We start from the raw sequence: 19,798 nt of genomic DNA on the forward strand, positions 1-19,798 counted from the left end.
AGGTGAGCTTAAATGCTACAGTGCTGTACAACATTCCTTTGCACAAATAATAATGTTACTGTCTATTAGTTGAAAAAAAAAGTTTAACTACACTATTGCAACAACTTGATCTGCAAATATTAAATTAACAAACAAAACAATCTCCATTTTCCGTACAGTGATCGCAGCTCCAGCCAATTTACATTTATGAAAATGTTCAACTGTAACCCACAGCACATCTTATTCAACACAACCATTGTCTCACATCCTGTGCAAACCACTATAAAAGTTGATATATATAACGTTTAACACTTTCAAAGCGCTATTTTACGTTACCACAGCCATAATTAGGAATTAACTCCGCAATTCCTTTGTGTTAATGAAACGTTACGAAATGAATATCCGCTTTTACTTGTGTTGGGTACACAGTCTTACCGCTGAGCAGGGAAGCCACACCGAAAGAACACGCTTGAATAACGCAACTGATGGACAGCTAAATAAAAGTAATGATAACTTCCAAAGTTGAGGGCTTGCTACACTTCTGACTTCCTCCGGTCTTTCTGAGTTTGGAGCACAGCTAACACGTGGGGGAAAAGCTCCATCCCTGGTTTCACTCCAAAGAAATCACGGCACTCAAAACTTCCCCTTCACCGTGTAAAGTTTAACAAAAAAAAAACAACTTTTACAGCGCATCCTTAATATGTAGCGTGGTAATTACGGTCTGTTAGCGGCCATTGCTAAGCAGCACGTTATAAACATGTAGCATTCATTTTGAAAATACTTTTTGGACGAGAGGTGCATTTCCCCCGGGGTCTCACGAGTAGCCTCAACTAAGTTAGAAACCCAACTTTTCCCAAAAAAGAAAAAGAACAAAAAAGCAGAGGGTAAATATAGAGTCGTAAAGATATTCTTGTAAAAGCCGCTCGGTACAGCTGCATTAAAACGGCGCTACCTATCGCCCTACGTTATAATAATACAGGTGTATATTTATTTCGCTATTTGTAACAATTCGGCAAACAGCAAGACAAAACCGAGACAAACTCGGTGCGAGGATCCGAGTGCAGCTGCAGCAGCCGCATCAGGTATCTAGACACGAAACAGCAACGCTAACGTTAACATTAGAATAGTAGTGAAACTTACCAGAACGGAAAAAAACGCTTTACAGCAGCTAACAGGGCGCACGCGGAGGGTACCGATTCGCTAGTATGAGATAACGAAGCCGTGCACGCGAGCTTGTGTACCGAGAATGCGTGCAACAACAAATCACACAGTAAACAGTGAATATTACTCCGCCCGGGAGGTGGCGGGGGGGAACTAACTAAGTAACTTAAAAGATAATCTTACCGAGGGCGTCGAAATAAAGCGAAATGTGGAGTTTCACACTCGCTGCCTGCCAGTCTTTCTCGCAGGAAAAGGCACGAGCTCCTTGCTTAATGTTCTTATTAGATTTTAACACGCTGTGAAAAGAAGGAGGAAAAAAAAAGGAAGAATCGCTGATTTGGATGTTGTTGTTTTGATCTTCCAAATCCGTGACGTCATATCCACCTGAGGTAAACAACGTTCATTGCATTGCAGATCCTAACATCATAGTCACAAGTACATTTCAGTAGCACTTAGTAGCACTTAGTAGGTCCTTTCTATGGGGAAATGTAATGATATGCATTAGTTTTAGCTGAAAATGTGACAGGAGAGAGGGGGCTGTCAGAAAAGCTAAAATCTCTAAGCTCACTAATTATAACTGAGGCTGAATGAACTTCTGTTATTTCAGAAAAACTCTCCTGTCTTTTTTTTTATTATTATTATTTTACTATTATTTTTTCTGATCTATGGTTCATCATAACTCTTCCAAAGCCTCACTTAATAAAAAAAAAGAGATAAATGCTTTGACATACTCATCATAGCTGTTTTAATCTCCAGCTTTGAGGAATTTTAAGCATTGGTGGTGGTGGGGGGGGGGGGGGGTTATAGTTTTTAAAATGACAGTATAGATAATCAAAGTCCAGGTTCTTTTCAGTATGGGCTGCATATCATTTTCTAACATGTAAGCCAGCTCCTCTGGATGTTTTAAAGGGAATGTCAGCACACCTACACATCAACAAAGTTGTTTCACTGTTTGGAGTAACTGTTCTGGTTTAAAAGTTTTGCTCACTCTTACACAAAAGCAATTATACAAATGCAACCACAACTCAAATGCCCTGGAGAAGAGACTGGGAAGGTTTAAGTGTCCAGTTAACGCTGAGTGTAAGGCAGCATTAATGTGCCCTCAGAAAATACTCTGAATTTCTTTGATTCATTCCTCTTTTTTGGCCTTGATCAATATCGGAGAAGCACAGCTCACTTCACTGTAAAGGACACTGCATTTATCATGGCTGCATCAGAGCAGAGCGCTGCTGATGGACCTCTGATGAGAGACTGTTTCTTAGTAGAGAGCGCCACCCTCTGGTAGCGCACTGTCATGAGACGAATTACTCTAATATTTCCACTGAACAAACACTCGCATTTTGAGGTTATTGATATTTGACTTCATATTATCGATCCCCTTAACAAAACATGCACAATTTCATATCCACAAGCTTCTCTGATATTTATAGTCCATTAATATATGCTTTTTTGTTTTGTTATTTAAGTCTTGGCATAAACTTTGTAAGTTTGAAGCATCCCATTGCACTGGTATTTAAAATAATATAGCATTTAAAGCTTTAATATACCATTACTAATGATGATAAAGATTTTTATATATGTTTTTTGCCTGGTAAGTTTTCCTGCGATTCACCAACTGGAGTCTGGTGTCTGTCACTGAGCGTAATACATATACTGCTCACTGACTTGGCACCAAACACTGATTATTCCACACAAATAAAAACACTGTGTCATGATCCTAATAATATTTCTGTGTTGCCTGCAGGAGGCTGCTGTCTACAGTTCTGCACCTAAATGTCAGATTTCTTATTTCTTATGTTACTGAGAGACTGTCAGGCGACCTTCTGCCCTACTGCAGTTACCTCTGACACCATCAGCAGTGCACCAAAAGTCACAGTGAGCTGACATTGTCCCTGTTACTTCATAGTGACAGTAACAAACAGGAAAATACAGCATTACCAACTACTTCCTGTTGTCTCTTGAAATGCTTCACATAAACTAGGTCTGTAAAGGCTTTAAACATTTAAAAAGAAAAACAAACAGGTTTCATTTTTAAAATAAAAGAGTTAAAGAGAGTAAAATAAGATCCCAATTTTGTTTGTGTTTTGTGTTCAGTTTTTATTAAATAAACTGTATCAGTAAAGTGTACAAGTGCAGGTTATAGAAAAAAGATGATGTTCTAAAAATGCTTTGTTTACAGTGTATGTATTATAGCATGTAGCTCGTGGGTGTTGTACAAATTTACAGCCCTTCAAGGCCAGAGCACAAGACAGCTGTCCTTTGAGCCGTTTATTTCAATTCATTTTAATTCATTTTAATTCAATTTCATTTGTATAGAACCAAATCACGGAGGCAGAGACACTACAATGATAGAGAGAAAACCCCAACAATCAGATGACTCCCTATCAGCAAGCAATTGGAAGAATCTCTTTTAAACAGGAAAAAAACAACATCAGAACTAGGCTCAGGGAAGGGCAACCATCTGGCATGATGGTTGGGGATGAGGGGAAGAAAGCAGGACTAACTACATGATTTATCAAAAAGGAAAGCTTTAAGCCTAATCTTAAAAGCAGAGAGGGTGTCTCCTGAATCCAAACTAGCAGGATTTATGTGTTTAACTATAATGTCGGGACCTTCCTCTAAAACCAACGTGTTCACAAATGAAGAAATAAAAACAAGTAAATGCAGGCAAGTGGCCAAAACCAAAGACAAGATTTCACACAAGCGAGTATACGTCTCTGTGGTGCGCTACCTGTTGTAGCCTATAAGCATTCACAGACAGATCAGTCACTGTGGGCCCTAAAATAAAGAGCCTCCTGTGAGCCTACACTGCATTTCAGTTCAAATACTAAACTGTCAGACTCAAACTTTGACACCCAAAACACGCACATCTGGCTTTTGAATGTGTCTGCACTCTCGTTGTGATGCAACTGCATGATCACCACAAAATTCCTATAGGAGTTGCACTTTACTCTGAGTTGTATTTTCTACAGCTTTTCATTTGATTAACATAAGGTTGTAAACATGATTGTCTGGTGTAATTAAAGATAAAAATCCAAATGTCTATAAAGTCTTATGGCGTTAATCTAACACACAATCCCAGCTTTCTATTCCTTCATGGGCTTGATCTGCATGTCAATACTGGATCTATGAGCTCAGCAGAGCCCAGCAGCCATGTGCCTGTGTCGGAATTTATTATCCTGTTTTGTTGGTGTCATGCTGGCGATGTGTCGTGCGGATTAAGGCCCCGACTTGATGGAGTGTAGTTACAAATTAATTGAGGATCACTATCAGTTACGTAACAGCCTCTCTACACATACGCGTGCACACAACAAAGTAATTAGCTTTCTGTTAATTAGGTAATTAAGCAAATGAATAGGAGCTCCTCTTGATTTCAAACGGGAGGGGCAGATGGCTTTCATACGGTGTTTTTCCCCTTGCTGCCGTGGGCTGTAGCATTGAAAGTGTGATGAAAGGAAGAGGACTTGAGGAGGAAGTGTACAGATAATGACCTATAAAGAACTGTTAAATGAATAAAAGGAAGAAGAAGAAGCAGGGGTTAGGTTACCAAAGACTGCCTCTGAAAATATGAACGGCAAGACTGCACAGGCCTTATATGTTTCCAAATTTTGTGAGCCAGAAAGTTAGTTAGTAAGATAATGCTCTGTTAAAATGGCATATATATACACACACATGACATTACTATATACAGGGTGGGCCATTTATATGGATACACCGTAATAACATGGGAATGGTTGGTGATATTAAAGTCCTGTTTGTGGTACATTAGTATATGTGAGGGGGCAAACTCCTCAAGATGGGTGGTGACCATGGTGGCCATTTAGAAGTCGGCCATCTTGGATACAACTGTTGTTTTTTCAATAGGAAGAGGGCCATGTGACACATCAAACTTCTTGGTAATGTCACAAGAAAAACAATGGTGTGCTTGATTTCAACGTAACTTTATTCTTTCATGAGTTATTTACAAGTTTCTCTTTGTTCACAGCCATTGACATGTCGAAGAGGTTAACACGTGAGGAGCGGATCGAAATTGTGTTGATATCTGGTGAACGCAGAACGAGGATGACCCAGATCGGCGCACAGAATTTGCAGAATGGGCAAAACAAAAATTGGAACAGGACCCTCAGTTCACGCAGAAGATTTTGTTCAGCAATGAGGCAAACTTTTATGTGAATGGTGAAGTTAACAAACAAAACCACCGCTATTGGTCTGACACTAACCCACATTGGATGGATCCCTCCAAGACTGTTGGAACAACAAAAGTCATGGTTTGGTGTGGTATATGGGGTACAACAATAGTGGGTCCATTCTACATCAATGGAAACCTCAAGGCCTCTGGATATTTGAAATTGCTACATGATGATGTGTTTCCCTCTTTATGCACTGAAGCTGGCACGTTCCCTGAGTTTTTCCAGCAAGATGGTGGTGATTATGGGTGCCAGGTCCGAGCATTCCTAGATGAACAGTTTCCTGGAAAGTGGATTGGTCGTCGTGGGCCAGTTGAATGGCCCCAAGGTCTCCCAATCTGACCCCCTTAGATTTTTATCTTTGGGGTCATCTGAAGGCAACTGTCTATGGTGTGAAGATACGAGATGTGCAGCACCTGAAACTACGGATACTGGATGCCTGTGCTGGCATTTCTCCTGCCGTGTTGCTATCAGTGTGTGAAGAGGGTTGCATTGACAACCCGACACAATGGGCAGCACATTGAACACATTTTATAAGTGGTCAGAAACTTGTAAATAACTCATGAAAGAATAAAGTTACGTTGCAACCAAGCACACCATTGTTTTTCTTGTGACATTACCAATAAGTTTGATGTGTCACATGGCCCTCTTCACTTTGGGATGACCTTCTGAGGAGATAAAGTTACCAACCAGCAACCAGCTTGAAAATCACATGTTAAAACACATTTTTCTAGGCATGTATTGCTTTGATTCCATTACATGTGATGCCTTTTTCCCTCAAGCTGTTTAGCCATCTTCCGTTCTGTTTAAATCTGACCTTTGAGTATTCATTTTCTCCCTGTCTGTCAAAGCACTGTGTATTTTTTTATGGTGCTGTATTAACAATGCATAGTTTTCTTTACTTTATCGGGCACCATATTTTACAAAGTGAAGATGATGATGCATTAAGTAAGACTAAGGGACTGAAAACTAAAACACATCAGGAAACTGTTTACTGAAACATTAAGAGAGACCAGTGCTGTTTCCCCCCCCCCCCCCCCCCCCCGACTTCCCTTTAAAACGCTTCCTCTTTTTGCAAGTGTAAGTCACCGCCTGCTGGTCATTTAAAAGAATGCAGATTTAAGGCACTTTGCAGGCTTCAGTTTTAACCATTCATAGTTAAGTATCGTCTTGACACATCTTACCATGTTGTACTTGAACTCTATTTAAATTCTATTTAAACTGTTAAAGCGAACCTAAACAATGTTGCATTTGGAATATACATCCATCCTCTTTCAGGGTCACGGGGGGGGTGCTGGAGCCTATCCCAGCTGTCATAGGGCGAGAGGCGCTGCATGGACTGTTGTTCATTTACAGTCCATATTAATTGGAAACATATCACATGTCTTTGCCAAACACATGCAATCATGAACCCACAAAAGCTTCCTTTCAGCTCTTTTAATGCCAGTGTGACAACAAAGACATTTGGTGTGACTGTTACCAGAGGAAGTGCTAACAAGCAGTCTTCTTGTCAGTAATTCACATTTTAGCAGGAAAATAACAACACTTATTATACACTCTCCAGTCACTTTCTTAGGTACACTAGTTTAACTGTTTCATGCAAATGTCTAATCAGCCAATCACATGGCGTCAACTCAGTACATTTAACCAGGTTGGCACGGTCAAGATCCAAAATGGGGAAGAAAGGTGAGTTGAGTGATTTTGAACAAAGCATGGTTGTTGGTGCCAGACGGGCTGATCCGAGAATTACTGATTGACTGGCGTTTTCCAGTTTGTGGGTATTTTGATAGGAAGACAACAGTAGGGCAAAATAATCTGTTATAGACCAAGGTATGCAGAAGAGCACAGTACCCTAAAACAGATGGGCTGCAGCAGCCAAAGACCAGACCGGGTGACAGTCCTGTCAGGAAACCTACAGTTTACACTAGCTCACCAAAACTGAACAATAGCAGATTGGAAAAATATTGCATGATCTGATGAGTCTAAATTTCTGCTGTGACATGTGCTTGTTTACAATTTGATGTAAACGGCGTGAGAGCATGGATCCATCCTGCCTTGTATAACTAATTCAGGTTTGTGGTGGTGGTGCAACGGTGAGGGGGATATCTTCTTGGCACACTTTGGGCACCTTAGTACTAACTGAGCATTGTTGCTGACCATGTCCATCCCTTTAGGTCCACACTGGGCCCATGGTCAGCTACTAACAACTGTATAAACCATTTAAACTGGCTGCTCATAACAGGCACGATCAGTAGGAAAACAGACAGCATGTAACTTAACTAAACCTAGGAATGGATCTGTGCACGGCCAGGAGCTGCACAGGGGATATTTACATCACATCTTGGGTATTAGACATGTTCAGAGCCCCAAAGTCCTAAATTCACAGTCGCTCGCTCCAGCTTGTTGTACAGTGCTCACTAAAGACAGGAGAAATGTTGCAGTGTTTATTGCCAAAACATTTCATACACGTATTTAGACTGAGGGGGTCAGTGAACTTACAAGGAACTTTGCAGCAACTACTTGTGTTGTGAATGAGGTCATTTTAGATGGGTTGAGCCTTTCTGGTCTCTGAGAAAGTTTACTGAAAGCTACACGAGGTACATTATACAGATTATATGTGGTAATGAGAATATCCTTTGCATCCTTTAGCCTCTTGTGATTTTGAGGCCTGCATCTTATTTCCAAACAGCAACAGGAAGTTGTTCTCTTCAGATGAAACTTTCACATCTAATTAACGCCAGTATTAATGTTAACAGTAGCAAACTTGCTTCATGGAAGGTCCAAAAATTCATGACTGAAAAGCTGAGGTTATCAGTCATATAATCACCACCAGTCAGTATTTAAAATCAGGTCTTAGGATTACAGGGTGTGTGAGGACTAAAATCAATGCGCTGCCAGAATGAATTAGCACAAAGTGGCTGAGGATATGCAAAAGCTTTTAATACACCGAGACATTCCCCATGAAATAACATTAATTTCCTTTAACGGGCCTGTTATTGATGTTTGTATTGTGCAAAATGAAACGCCGGTGATAAGCACTTCATTTTCGGCTCCATTTTATTTACTTTGCCCGTATCGCTGCACAATATGTTTACAAAGGACAAATTCTCCTCTCGTAACCATCAACCCGTCCAAAGTTGAACTATAAAAGTGGTGCTGACATACCAGAAGCGTTTCAGTAACAGAAGCCCTACACTGCAATAAAACCACGGCACGGGAACAGGGTTAGTGAAGAAAACCGATTGAGGCGCAGAAAAAAGGTTTGTCCTCAAAAAATTAAAAATACGAATAAAAACGTATGACTGGGACAGAATTATGACCTACAGTATAAGTGTAATTTTTTTCATCGATGTCGTGACAACTGAAACTTGTCATATCTGCTGTTTTTTTACTTATTCATATTTTTTCCTTTTACAAACATTGCTAAATCTGGGAAAAGCAGGACCTTCAGTAACATTCGTCTAAGCCAATAATCCAGCCCCTTTCCCTCTGTGTGTGTGTGTGTTTTAATGGACACAGTCCAAGTAAGCAAACTACTAGATTTATTGGTAGGAGAAACAAGTAGAGGCAAACACCAAAGAGCCGAGCACAAAAATGTGCCATGTATCTCCCCCAAACAATCTATGACTCCGTTTAAGAGAGCGGGGGGGCAGGGGGTGTCTTTCAACACATATATTGAAAGAAATGTCCAACAGGGTGTGGAGAGGAGCATTGTTAGAGGCACCTTACAGGATAACGCTGTTAAAAAAAAAGATAAAATCACAAGCCAAATATGCAGGCTCTGAATGTCATATCTGTGCTATATGACAGCTTTATAACTAGATAACATCATAATGGGAACTGGCAGCTATGTGCAATATCTTTGAAATGTTACCCTGATTTCAGTTTGATGTACACTTGATGAAGATTCAAGAAACCAATTGGGACATTCACCTCCATCCAAGTGGCAAATGTCCAGCTGAATACAAACGACACCTTCACCATTAAGATACAAGCTCCTTAAATGGCAGGAAAGTGCTTTGGCACCAAAAAAGCAGACTTGATTAAAACACGACATGAATGCATACGTCTAACATACACAACAGCTGAATCTAGCTAGGTTAAGTAGCTGCTACCTCTACCAGGAATAAAATTGCGAGGTCCACAGTCTGTGCACATGACGGGACCATGGTGGCAGTGCAGTTCAGTGTAGCAGGAAAGGCAAAAAAACGACGTGAAGTAACGAACTCGGGGTGAGATTTACGCTGGATAAACATTCTCTCGAGAGTTTCGAGCTGTTAGGACCCACATTTAAATGAAACAAGGCATCAGTCCTTAAAAGTTATAAAAATAGATTGATAACATTTCCTTGTTGAGAGCAAAATAATATCCTCGATTAGGTTGTGGACAGCGCCTTCACGCCAAGGCAGGAACAGAGTTCGGGTTTAAAAAAAAAAAAAGGGGGGGGGGGGGGCAGCAGTAGAATCTAATGTCTTGAGCGTCCTCCCTCAAAGGCATGATGCTCCATGTGAGCTGAAAGACACACAAATTTAGATCACTACACACGCAGGAAACAGAACTCAGCTACAACTCATACACTGTCACTTAAATAGTGTAGCTCATTACATTTTTGGCTTCAAATATGTAACAGGCAGAGACAAAAAGAGCCCATCTCAATGTGTTATGTGAAGCAAGTAAGAAGGCATATGGGGGGAAATTGCTGCCTGATCAGCCTACAGCCATGCACCCTTCTTAAATCATTCTGTGACATGCTTACATGTTCTGGTTTGGTCCTTCAAGTATGCACAGTTTACTCTTATTCTCTCATCTACCTCATACCATAAAGAGAGTACCTGCTTCCCTCTTTAAACCTTTAGCGTGAATTCAAAAGTACAAGTGAAACAATAAACAGGCATACTTACACTTATAAAAAACAGCTTTAAAAGATATGTACGGGAGCAGCTCATAAACTTTCCCCAAGATATTTGCTTCATTAGCGAGAGATGCATCGCTATTCCACACCTGTACAACATCTTCCCGATCCCGGACGCTAACGCTGACGCCAACCACCTCATCATCTGTCAAAAAGAGAAGCGATGTTAACAGTAAATCCACTTATGTGATTTATTTATTTTTTTTAAGAACTAAACAAACCTGAGGCGCAGTAATCTGCAAACTGCTCTCCAATAGTAGCGAGTAACAATTCTTTCCAAACTGCAGACTGAAACAGGAAAAAGGCAGAAAAGCTCATGAATAATTCAGATTTGTTTACATGACGGCAGCAGATAATCAGAGGGCGGCACATACAGTGTTTTCTTTTGGTATTTTCATCTTCCATACGCCTCCCTTTGCATTACTCTCTTCTTCCCTGTTGTGTAAAAGATTAAAACACGTTACTGTGCAGTCTATTAAATAACAATGTGGAAAACTGTTATGACTGAACACTTAAATATAATTTTACGTTCATGGGCTTTTTAAAATCATGATCAGGTAGTATTATACAGCAGCTGCTGTATAATACTAACCTGATCATCTCTACACACCCGTGAATACTGGAATATTGACAGTTACAGACTCACCACAGCGGCCTCCGCTCTCCGCGCATTAAGTGATAGCTACATCTCAAAGGCAGGGCTGTGACTGGAGGGATGTTGTTGTATACACTCCAGAACATCTGCAAACAGAGAGAATAATAATAATAATAATAATAATAATAACAACAACAACAATAACAACAACAACAACAGACTGCATTTATATAGCACTTTTCGGGACCCCTCAAAGTGCTTTACAATGCCACTATTAATTCACTCTGGTGGAGGCAGCTACAGTTGTAGCCACAGCTGCCCAGGGGCAGACTGACAGAGGCGAGGCTGCCATATTGCGCCATCGGCCCCTCTGGCCATCACCAGTAGGCGCTAGGTGAAGTGTCTTGCCCAAGGACACAACGACCGAGACTGTCCGAGCCAGGGCTCGAACCGGCAACCTTCCGATTACAAGACGAACACACAACTCTTGAGCCACGATCGCCATGTCAGAAGCAGCCTAATAATGGCTGCTCTTGTATTGGAGTTTTGTGGCTGGCACAGAAATGGACATTTGATCATGATATACATGGAAGGACTTTTTAATGTCCGTGTTCTCTGCTAGACAAGCTAAGTTGTATTTAAACTGGCTTTAAACAAAGTATCTAATACTAAATTATTCACTAGAGCTATCAGCAGAATGAAGAAACAACTGTTATGACCTAATGTCCAAAACATCTCTGTTGATTTAAAGCATTAGTAGCATTTTACATTTTCGTGCATCTAAAAAGAGGACTGGTTACAGAAAGGGAAACCAGTGAGTCCAGTAGATTCCAGTGTAGATCTGGGAGGAAAGCGGAGGCAACCCTCTGAGTGAAGGCAGGGTCTTGGAGAGCCACGTGCCTACATGCCAATGACTGGATAGCACAGTTGTGTGGTGGTCAGCAGTGTCGCATCAGAGCAACAAGATCCTGGGTTTAAGTCCACCAGCACGCTGGGATCTGTGGAGTCTCCCTGTTCGCTCTATGCTAGTGCGGGTAGCCCCACAGTTTATGCACATGCATGTTGTTGGTGATTTAAATTTGGCCTTAGACTTAATGTGAGCATGAATTGTCATCCTTCTCAGTCCGTCTGTAGCCTGTCCAGGCTGCGCTCATTCCGTAACAGCTGGAATGGGCTCCTCCCCCTGTGCAACTTTGAATTTGATAAGTGGAAGGAATTGGATGGATGGTGCATCTATGTTTTGTATTATATAGATATCAGCTGGATTCAGAAACAGACGTGAATTGCAATAGTAACTTCTATCATAAGATGGTGTAGTGAGCCAGTGTGGCTTTCAGTGCATACGCAGGCCAACGTGAAACACGAGAAACAGGTAAAATGTCAGTGGGACACCAAACAATGTCTGCACCTGGAAGGCAACCCATATCATGACAAGTACAAACTCCCAAAAAAAAACTGAACAAAAAAGTTGTAGCAGACTCCCACTGCTGGAGACAGCGCTTGGAGAGTAAAAGAATAAAAGATGATGCTGTCAAGTTACGCTTTATTAATGTAAGGCTATGCACTTGCTGTTAAGCTAATGGTGTGGTACAAATATACAGAATATGTGCGTAGTTGTAGGTAGCTGCTTGATACATCTTTGCAAACAAAAAGAAAGATCCCACTTTCAGCATCAAGTAAATTGGTTAATACATGCGGCTTACAGCAGGATTATACTTCCATATTAAATCTGTGCTGTAGGGTTGTTGTAACTGCAAACCTGTCTGAAACCATATACCACAACTTATGTGTAGCCTAATATGCACCTCCATAGAAATGTAACTGCATGCTACATCAATGCAGCGCGCAATGCCTGCGATTGGTGCAGCTGACTTCTCTCTTGCATTTCTAGCTACTTTGTTTTTTGTCACAATTTTTATGATTAACTAGAAGCAAATTATCAACTCACGACTAATGTTTTGGAAGGAAAGCTGCAGAGCAACCAAGACACACCACACATGGGTATAAATGCTAGCACTAGTGTCAGCACCTGGCACCGGCTCTACATCGATTGAAACATCCCTGGTTCAAGAATCAGAGGAGACACGAACCCTCAGAGGCTCACAAGTTAGTGTACTCCTAGAACTGTTCTGAAGCCTGGATACATACATCTGGTGTCAAATCAAACATCCATCTGCTGTGGGGACCCCAGCACAAAGTACCTCAGCGTAAAAGCCACAAAGCTGAGTCACAGTGAAGTGTGCTCACATACAGTGATAAATGATTTAGCAGGCAGTAATAAATGAGTGAACATAAATGGACAGTTATCAGCTGAACAGCAAATCTGTTTTAAGTAACTACGTTTGCTTTCATTGTCCATTTGTTCTCTTTTTTATTTTTCCAATAAGACCGACTTAAATCAGAAAAAGCCTGTAGCTTTTCATTAATTAAAAAAAGGACTACACCACCTAAAAATCGTAACAAAGGCTGCATTTCATATACTAAAGGTTTCTAAGAAAACCCTGGCCCCTGGTGGTGGAAACTTAAATTTAGCTACCTTTGATTAAAATGAAACGTGTAAATGCTTAAATATGGTGAGCTGATTTCTTTATAGGCATGTCACTGATAAGAAATACAATAAGAGTCAGGTAAGCTGGTACTTTGTGCTTAACAAGGTTCAAAAAGGGGCGACAACTGATTTGTAAAAGTCACATTGGGAACGCTTCCAATTTAGCAAAGAGCCTAAAACATGGCCATCCAGATCTGTTCAAAGAATCCAAGCTTTCAGTTCATATTAACAGCATACAGAGTGTTATTGTCATCCTTCTCGTGTCATCCCAAAATACTCTTTACCATTTTGTTTCAAACAGCAGACACTGTTATTGTGACCAAAGGTTAAATGCTAACAATGTCTAATGTTATATAAATGCTTAAGCTAATGGAATGAAATTAACAGTTAAACCTCATATTAGTGTCATGTCAATAAAATATAATACTACCATCATTATTACAGTTGTTATTGTTGTTATCATCATCATCATTCATACATTACTTTTTCTCCATTTTTCTTTAGTGTGGTATTAAATTGTGTTCAAGAAACAAACCTATTGGTATCAACTACTACATTTCTGGTATAGTGACATCCCCATTTATTTATTTAAAAAAAAAAAACAACTAAAAAATACCTTTCTGCAATACTACAAAAACAATTTCTCTCTTTCTCTTTTTTTTTTAATGACTTCACTGTAATTTACAGTTTATCATTTTAGCCATTATACATGGAGCTGCATAATTTCAATATTGATTTTTTGAATGTGTGGACAGAAGAGAAAAAGAATGTGATTTTGGTAACACAAATCTAAACTAATTCCAAAAAGTTGGGACGCCGAGTCCTCAGATCTCCCTAGAATGAGACATTTTACAGTTTCATGAAAAATATTAGCTCATTTTTAATTTGATGGCAGCAACAAATCTCAAAGAATATGTAACCAGGGTAATAAAAGTAATTACAAAGTAACTGGTGCTAAAAAGGAACAGCTGGAGGAACATTTTGCAACAGTAACATGACTCTTCAACAGCTGCCCCACCTTCTATCACAGTGATACCTGAAGCAATTACAGATGACAGCGTGTACTAGACCATCATTATTTCAAGGCCTTAGTGACAATATTTTTCAGCTTTAATTAATATTTGATATAATATACACAAACACATGAATGCACCAAATCTGCCTCATCCAGGAGAAGCCAGAGTGCAAGCCATCTTATTTTATTTACATTACTGTATTTGTGATACTTTATTTTGGTATTTCAAAAGAAATATGATTTTAATATGAGATGAAGATACAATGAAACAGTTTATTTTTGACAGATGTACGCAGTTAAACTATTAAGAACGTTACGATTTCTACAATGGAAACCAATGAAATTGTTTTAAAAGACCTGTTTGCTTCCCTTGTGGATATTTGTTATTGTTCATTAATAAGACAAAGACATACATTTTTCTGATTACTCCTAACAGATGGAATAATTGATAGAAAACCTGATTACTAAAATTACCAATAGCCGCAGTCCTAATCCAGTCCTTTCACCAACTCAAAATATTTGATAAATAAAATGAAAAAGGGACAAAACCCTCTCCCAACACTTGCTAAAGGAAAAGTGGATGCTACACAGTGGTAAACATGACACTGTCGCACCTTATTCTGAGACACGTGGCAGCCATTCAACTTAAACCTAGATACCTTTAAAAAAAAAAAAAAAAAACAAACAAACATAAAATGGTAAATTTTCTCAGTTTAAACATTTGACATGTTTTCTATGGTGTCTTGTGAATAAAATGGGGGTTTATGAGATTTACAGTTTATGGCAATCTCCTTTTATTTGCATTTTCCACAGCTTGTGGGGGAAATTTGAGGAATAAATTAGGTCTTAGTTTGACAAGCAATTCCAATTGGATTTCTACAGACATGTTTCAGTCCACCTGCTCTGCCTGCCCAAATTGGGTTTCAAAGTGCCTTTCAAGTCCCTCACTATGCAAAGCACAGCGGCAGATCCAGAGTGACAGACATATTTAGCAGAATCCACGTTGCTACCAACAGAGCCCTGTGGAAGACGACATAGAGGACAACAGTCTGCAGACAGAAACTGAAATAAATGTATCTGCTGCCACTTTTGGAAGTGGCTTCTAAAGAGGCAAAGCTGGAGGAACCAACCGGAACAAGACAATTTATCAGGCTGTTTCACCAGCATAGCTACATGGACACCGATGCCAACACTGGAACGGCAAATTATGCAGACAGGTTTGTGACGTCTGGCTTTACATTTTGATCTGATCACTTGCAAATATGGAAAAGGCACACTGATTGCAAGTCATATAATCCTTCCTCGTTAAATGGGTGGGCTGCCCAGGCATTCTAATATCCGCCATGTATGTGGAGGCTTACTGGCCAGGTTGTTGCTGCGGTAAGACCGGCTTTTTAGCTCTGGAGATCCAGTGAGCTGCAGGGTTACCAGCCACAGCTTGTAGCTGGTGAACAACTGATTCATGTGACACAAAGCCAAACAAACTAACTTGAGTTGCGACATCATGACTCCTCGTGGTGAACGACAGAGGGACAAGCACACGCTAACAAACTTACAGTGAAGACAAAACTCAACAGGAAAAATGAGACAACAGGGGAGAGCAAATAAACAGATTTCACGTTATTAAAATGGAGCAATAATCATAATAATTATGTTAATACTGGCAGACACTGATAACACTAATGTGGTAAAAATAGAATCCTTTGCTCTCAGTTTAATTTTTTTTTTAATGTGTCAATTTTTCCATCTTCAGTTACACAGAGATCTCGTTGTGTCGCAGATTGCCTTGCACTGCGTTGCAGAAGTGCTGTTCTGTGATATCATCGTTAGCACGAGCAACGTAATGCTGTTGTGTATCGCGAGCGTCTCTGCCATTTCAAATAATAAAACCAAACAGTCTGTCCTAAAAATCTAATTTAAGAAAATCTGATTCGCCTGAACAAAGCTTCACACCACTGCAGCTGTAATTAATGGCAACGCATTCTGCACGCTGCTTGAATTTCCACACACAAAACTCCAGGATGAGCCCGGCTGTATCACACTTTGTTGCTTTTTCCAGCTGCTTGATTCAAACTCCACTGAAGTATACAAATATAAAGCCTGATTTAGACTTCTGCAGGGAATCTTTGTAGAGCCTTCGATGTCATCTACACAAGCTGCCCCATTCCGATGGTCTCAGCAGCCTCCCTCCGGAAATTTGCAGACATTTATGAGTGCTTATATTGACACTATGATTATTATTCTTTATACTAAGACAATGACTGTTACTTCTCTTACTGAAAAACGAAAAACTGCAGCAAAAAAGTTGCCAGAAATTTAAAAAGGCAACCCACAGCCTTGATCAGGCCAACAGTGGCTGTGGGCTGCGCTGATGTGCATCTTCTATAAGGAGGTACATGTCAGGTTATGCTGTAGGGTTTCAGATGGGTTTGCAGTTATGACTTAAGGCGTAGATTCTTTACTAAAGTGTAAATCATCAATAAGCCTCATACAATAAGTTTAAGAGCACGTTGCACGCTGATATTCCTGATAAAAATAACACAGCGTCTTCTCTTCATTTACAAAACAAGCCTTCAGAGCATCATATCAAAGCACTGTAACCGACACAAACATGAGCAGTAGCTACCGTCAGTCACATTAGTGATATTAATAAACAATAAGTTTGCACATACAAGTAAAAAGAAAAAAAAAAAAAAACTTTAGTATAACACAGACATGCACTTCATGAAAGCTGTCAGTTAACTTTGCACTGCACTTCTAATGTTTTGCACCCACCGTGGCTCTAACCTGCTCGCTCCCTTACATCACAGAAACTCTTCTCAAATGGCTCTGACTCTTAGCCGAGTCACGCACTTGATCTCTTTGCTCCTAAGATGAAAAAACTCTTTAAGCTGGTGCCAGATCTCACCTGAACAGTTTGCACTGTGTAGATCTTCTTCAAGTTGGACTCACATTCTGCTGCTGTGGTGCCAGGCAGTGACCTGCAGGAACACATGAAACGACTTAATGTCAATACAATACGTTTAACAGGGAAATAATGGTAATATTTAAAAAGCTGACACCAGATATGCTTGATGCAGCCGCTGTTATTATAAAGTACTGCTGAATAAGTTTCACTTGCTTGACTTTATAGACAGACAAAGACCGAGTAACATGTTACAGAGCTTTGTTAGAAAAAGAACATAAAAAAGGATAAATGAAAAACCAAAACACTATAAAAGAGACCCTGTTAATATGCGCATAAAGTCCAATATATACGTTGATAACATACAAACGTATATTTTAGCAGGTAACTATTGTATGTGTGTATTGTTTCGATAATCTGGGTGTTTTTCAGTCCTCATTATTTTATATAAAACTCCTGCCAGCAAATACATACGTTAAAAGTGTTATTATTAAAATAAATAAATAAATCAACAATAACCAGCAGAGTATTCATGATAAACATGGGATATTCCCATGACCTCATAAAAAAGAAGCCATGCGATGTTTAGGGCTGCATTTAATGACGGCTTAGGACAAAACTGCACCGAGCAAGGGTTCCTATGTAGAAAAGCCTTGCAATAAAAGATTAGCTGCACTTAGCCGTTTGTGAAAACAACGAGAGATGAGCCTGGGCTCTTTAAAGGCGTCGAGGTTTTAAAGAAAAGTGCAACAACTATCAGTTTCACCCCAAACCCTCCCTTCTGCGCTCCCCCCTGCTGAGAGAAGCTAATCAAAGTAACTTCTGCTGCACGACTGAATGGCTAAAAGCTGTCAAGGCGAACTTGTCCTGTGGACTGTGGGTGACTGTCAGGACCCGGGAACACAACAAGGTCGCGTTAGATGCGAACACTTCTCCCGCTATATTTTGCTGCGGGAGGCCTCCGGGAAAGCTGTGGCCTTACAATGATACCCCTCTCCCCACCACTCTTCTTCATCTTTTTTCTCTTTTCTTTCTTTGTTTGTGCTCGTGCCGGGCTCAAAGCTCAAAGACAACGCGGAAGAAGACGCAGTAATATCACTACCTGTCCAGCCAAAACGTCCAAGGCGAGTGCAGAGGCAGCGTCGCCGTGTCTTCTTCTCGGTGTTTCTTTGTGATGTTTTCCAACTCTTTCTCGTCGATGTCTATGTTGTTTTCGGAGGAAACCGTCTGGCCGCTCAGGGCGCCGCGGTCCATCTGGACGTCCGTCTGACCCGCAGGAACCGCCATTTCACCGGGCTCGGAACTAAAGTCGTACGTTATCCCTGTATGAAAGGACTTGATAAAAACACCCGGTTCGCCTTTATCTGCACTTACAGAAACACACTACCGCTTTTCCGCCCACCGACTGCTGACGTCTCTGCGTCACTGGGCAGAAACGTCGCCGTTGGTCCACCCAGGAGATGAGGGAAAAAAGGATGAGAGCTCACTCGGCATCATTTTCGGGTGGCCCAAATATCTAAATAGCGGTCACGGAAGTACAAGGGACATATCAATCATTTAATATTAGTTTGCATCACAGGGGGCAAAGATATATTTTTGCGATAATTGTAGAACAGGGACAATTTCAATTTGTGTCAACAGGGGTCATGTAAGTAAATGTATTAAACCTACCTGGGTCAACATACCGGATGATTAGTTCATTACCAGGCCCCTGGAGAACTTCAAGACATGTGGAGGAGGTAATTTGGCCATTTAGATCAGCTGTGTTAGACCAAGGACACATCTAAAACCTGCAGGACACTGGCCCTTGAGGCCCGGAGTCTCTCTCTCCCCCCCCCCCCCCCCCAAACTTGAATGTTCTTAGAATACTTGTAAAAACTGATTGGTTCTCTTGCCCCTCTCCTCCTCCACCATGTAAGATTTTCTGGTATTAGTATCAGATTGGTATCAGATCGATAGAATTGATACTTTGTTTCTATTCTCTAAAGGTGTTTTTATGCTAGCCTTGCAATGTCACATCATGTGGCATGTGCCTACTATGAAAAATTTCTGAACCTGTGTTGACTGTCATGTCGATTTTATTAAAGCAACAGAAGTGCTTCAGAGACAGGCACATTTACATTCTAGGCCTCCAAAAAACAGTTTAAAAACAAAACCTATATTTATTTTTATAAATTAGCTAATTATTGTAGAAAGACAAAAACACAATGATTTAGTGGTTATTAAAATATGTTAAGAATGTGCAAATTGATGATGATTTGTCTCATAAATCATAATCTGCTCTTGCCTACATAAGCTGCATTCATAGGTTAAAAGTATCAGTATTGGTATCAACAATACTGGCGCTGTATGTACTTGGTGTCGGCTCAATACCAAAATTTGCACACAACTAATGCTCATTTCCAGTTCCATATTTTTGTTGTTGGATTTTTCTACAATAGCTTTGCATGATTCACATTCCAAAATACAGCTTCTCACTTCATCAAAAACAAACTT

The 19,798-nt window shown here is 40.2% G+C and overlaps 2 protein-coding genes and 1 long non-coding RNA gene across 23 annotated transcripts in view; 1 reads left to right on the plus strand and 2 right to left on the minus strand.

Annotated features, from left to right (window-relative positions):
• Positions 1-1,452, minus strand: part of foxp1b (forkhead box P1b) — a 144,587-nt gene extending 143,135 nt beyond the window's left edge. For 13 of the 21 annotated variants that reach the window (XM_085160964.1, XM_085160959.1, XM_085160962.1 and 10 more), the window contains exon 1: positions 1,120-1,234. The gene's annotated coding sequence lies outside the window, so the exon portion shown is untranslated. Of the gene's footprint in view, positions 1-414; positions 529-1,119; positions 1,235-1,323 lie in introns of those variants that run through there. The other 8 variants (XM_085160966.1, XM_085160960.1, XM_085160978.1 and 5 more) reach the window with 2 other exon arrangements.
• Positions 1,396-9,086, plus strand: LOC146519102 (uncharacterized). Its single transcript, XR_014874267.1, has 2 exons — positions 1,396-1,529; positions 5,126-9,086. It is a non-coding gene; the product is annotated as an uncharacterized LOC146519102 (long non-coding RNA).
• LOC146519103 (eukaryotic translation initiation factor 4E type 3-like) lies at positions 7,759-18,747 on the minus strand. The gene is made up of 7 exons (XM_085160981.1): positions 18,405-18,747; positions 17,306-17,378; positions 10,886-10,980; positions 10,614-10,674; positions 10,461-10,527; positions 10,229-10,384; positions 7,759-9,839 (listed from the first exon to the last, which is right to left on the minus strand). Exons 1-7 carry the CDS (start codon positions 18,587-18,589, stop codon positions 9,793-9,795), a joined length of 684 nt encoding a protein of 227 aa, XP_085017107.1. The 5' UTR covers positions 18,590-18,747; the 3' UTR covers positions 7,759-9,792.
• Between the last annotated feature and the right edge of the window lie 1,051 nt (positions 18,748-19,798).

This window comes from Neolamprologus multifasciatus, chromosome 5, assembly GCF_963576455.1.
Source record: "Neolamprologus multifasciatus chromosome 5, fNeoMul1.2, whole genome shotgun sequence".
NCBI lineage: Eukaryota > Metazoa > Chordata > Actinopteri > Cichliformes > Cichlidae > Neolamprologus > Neolamprologus multifasciatus.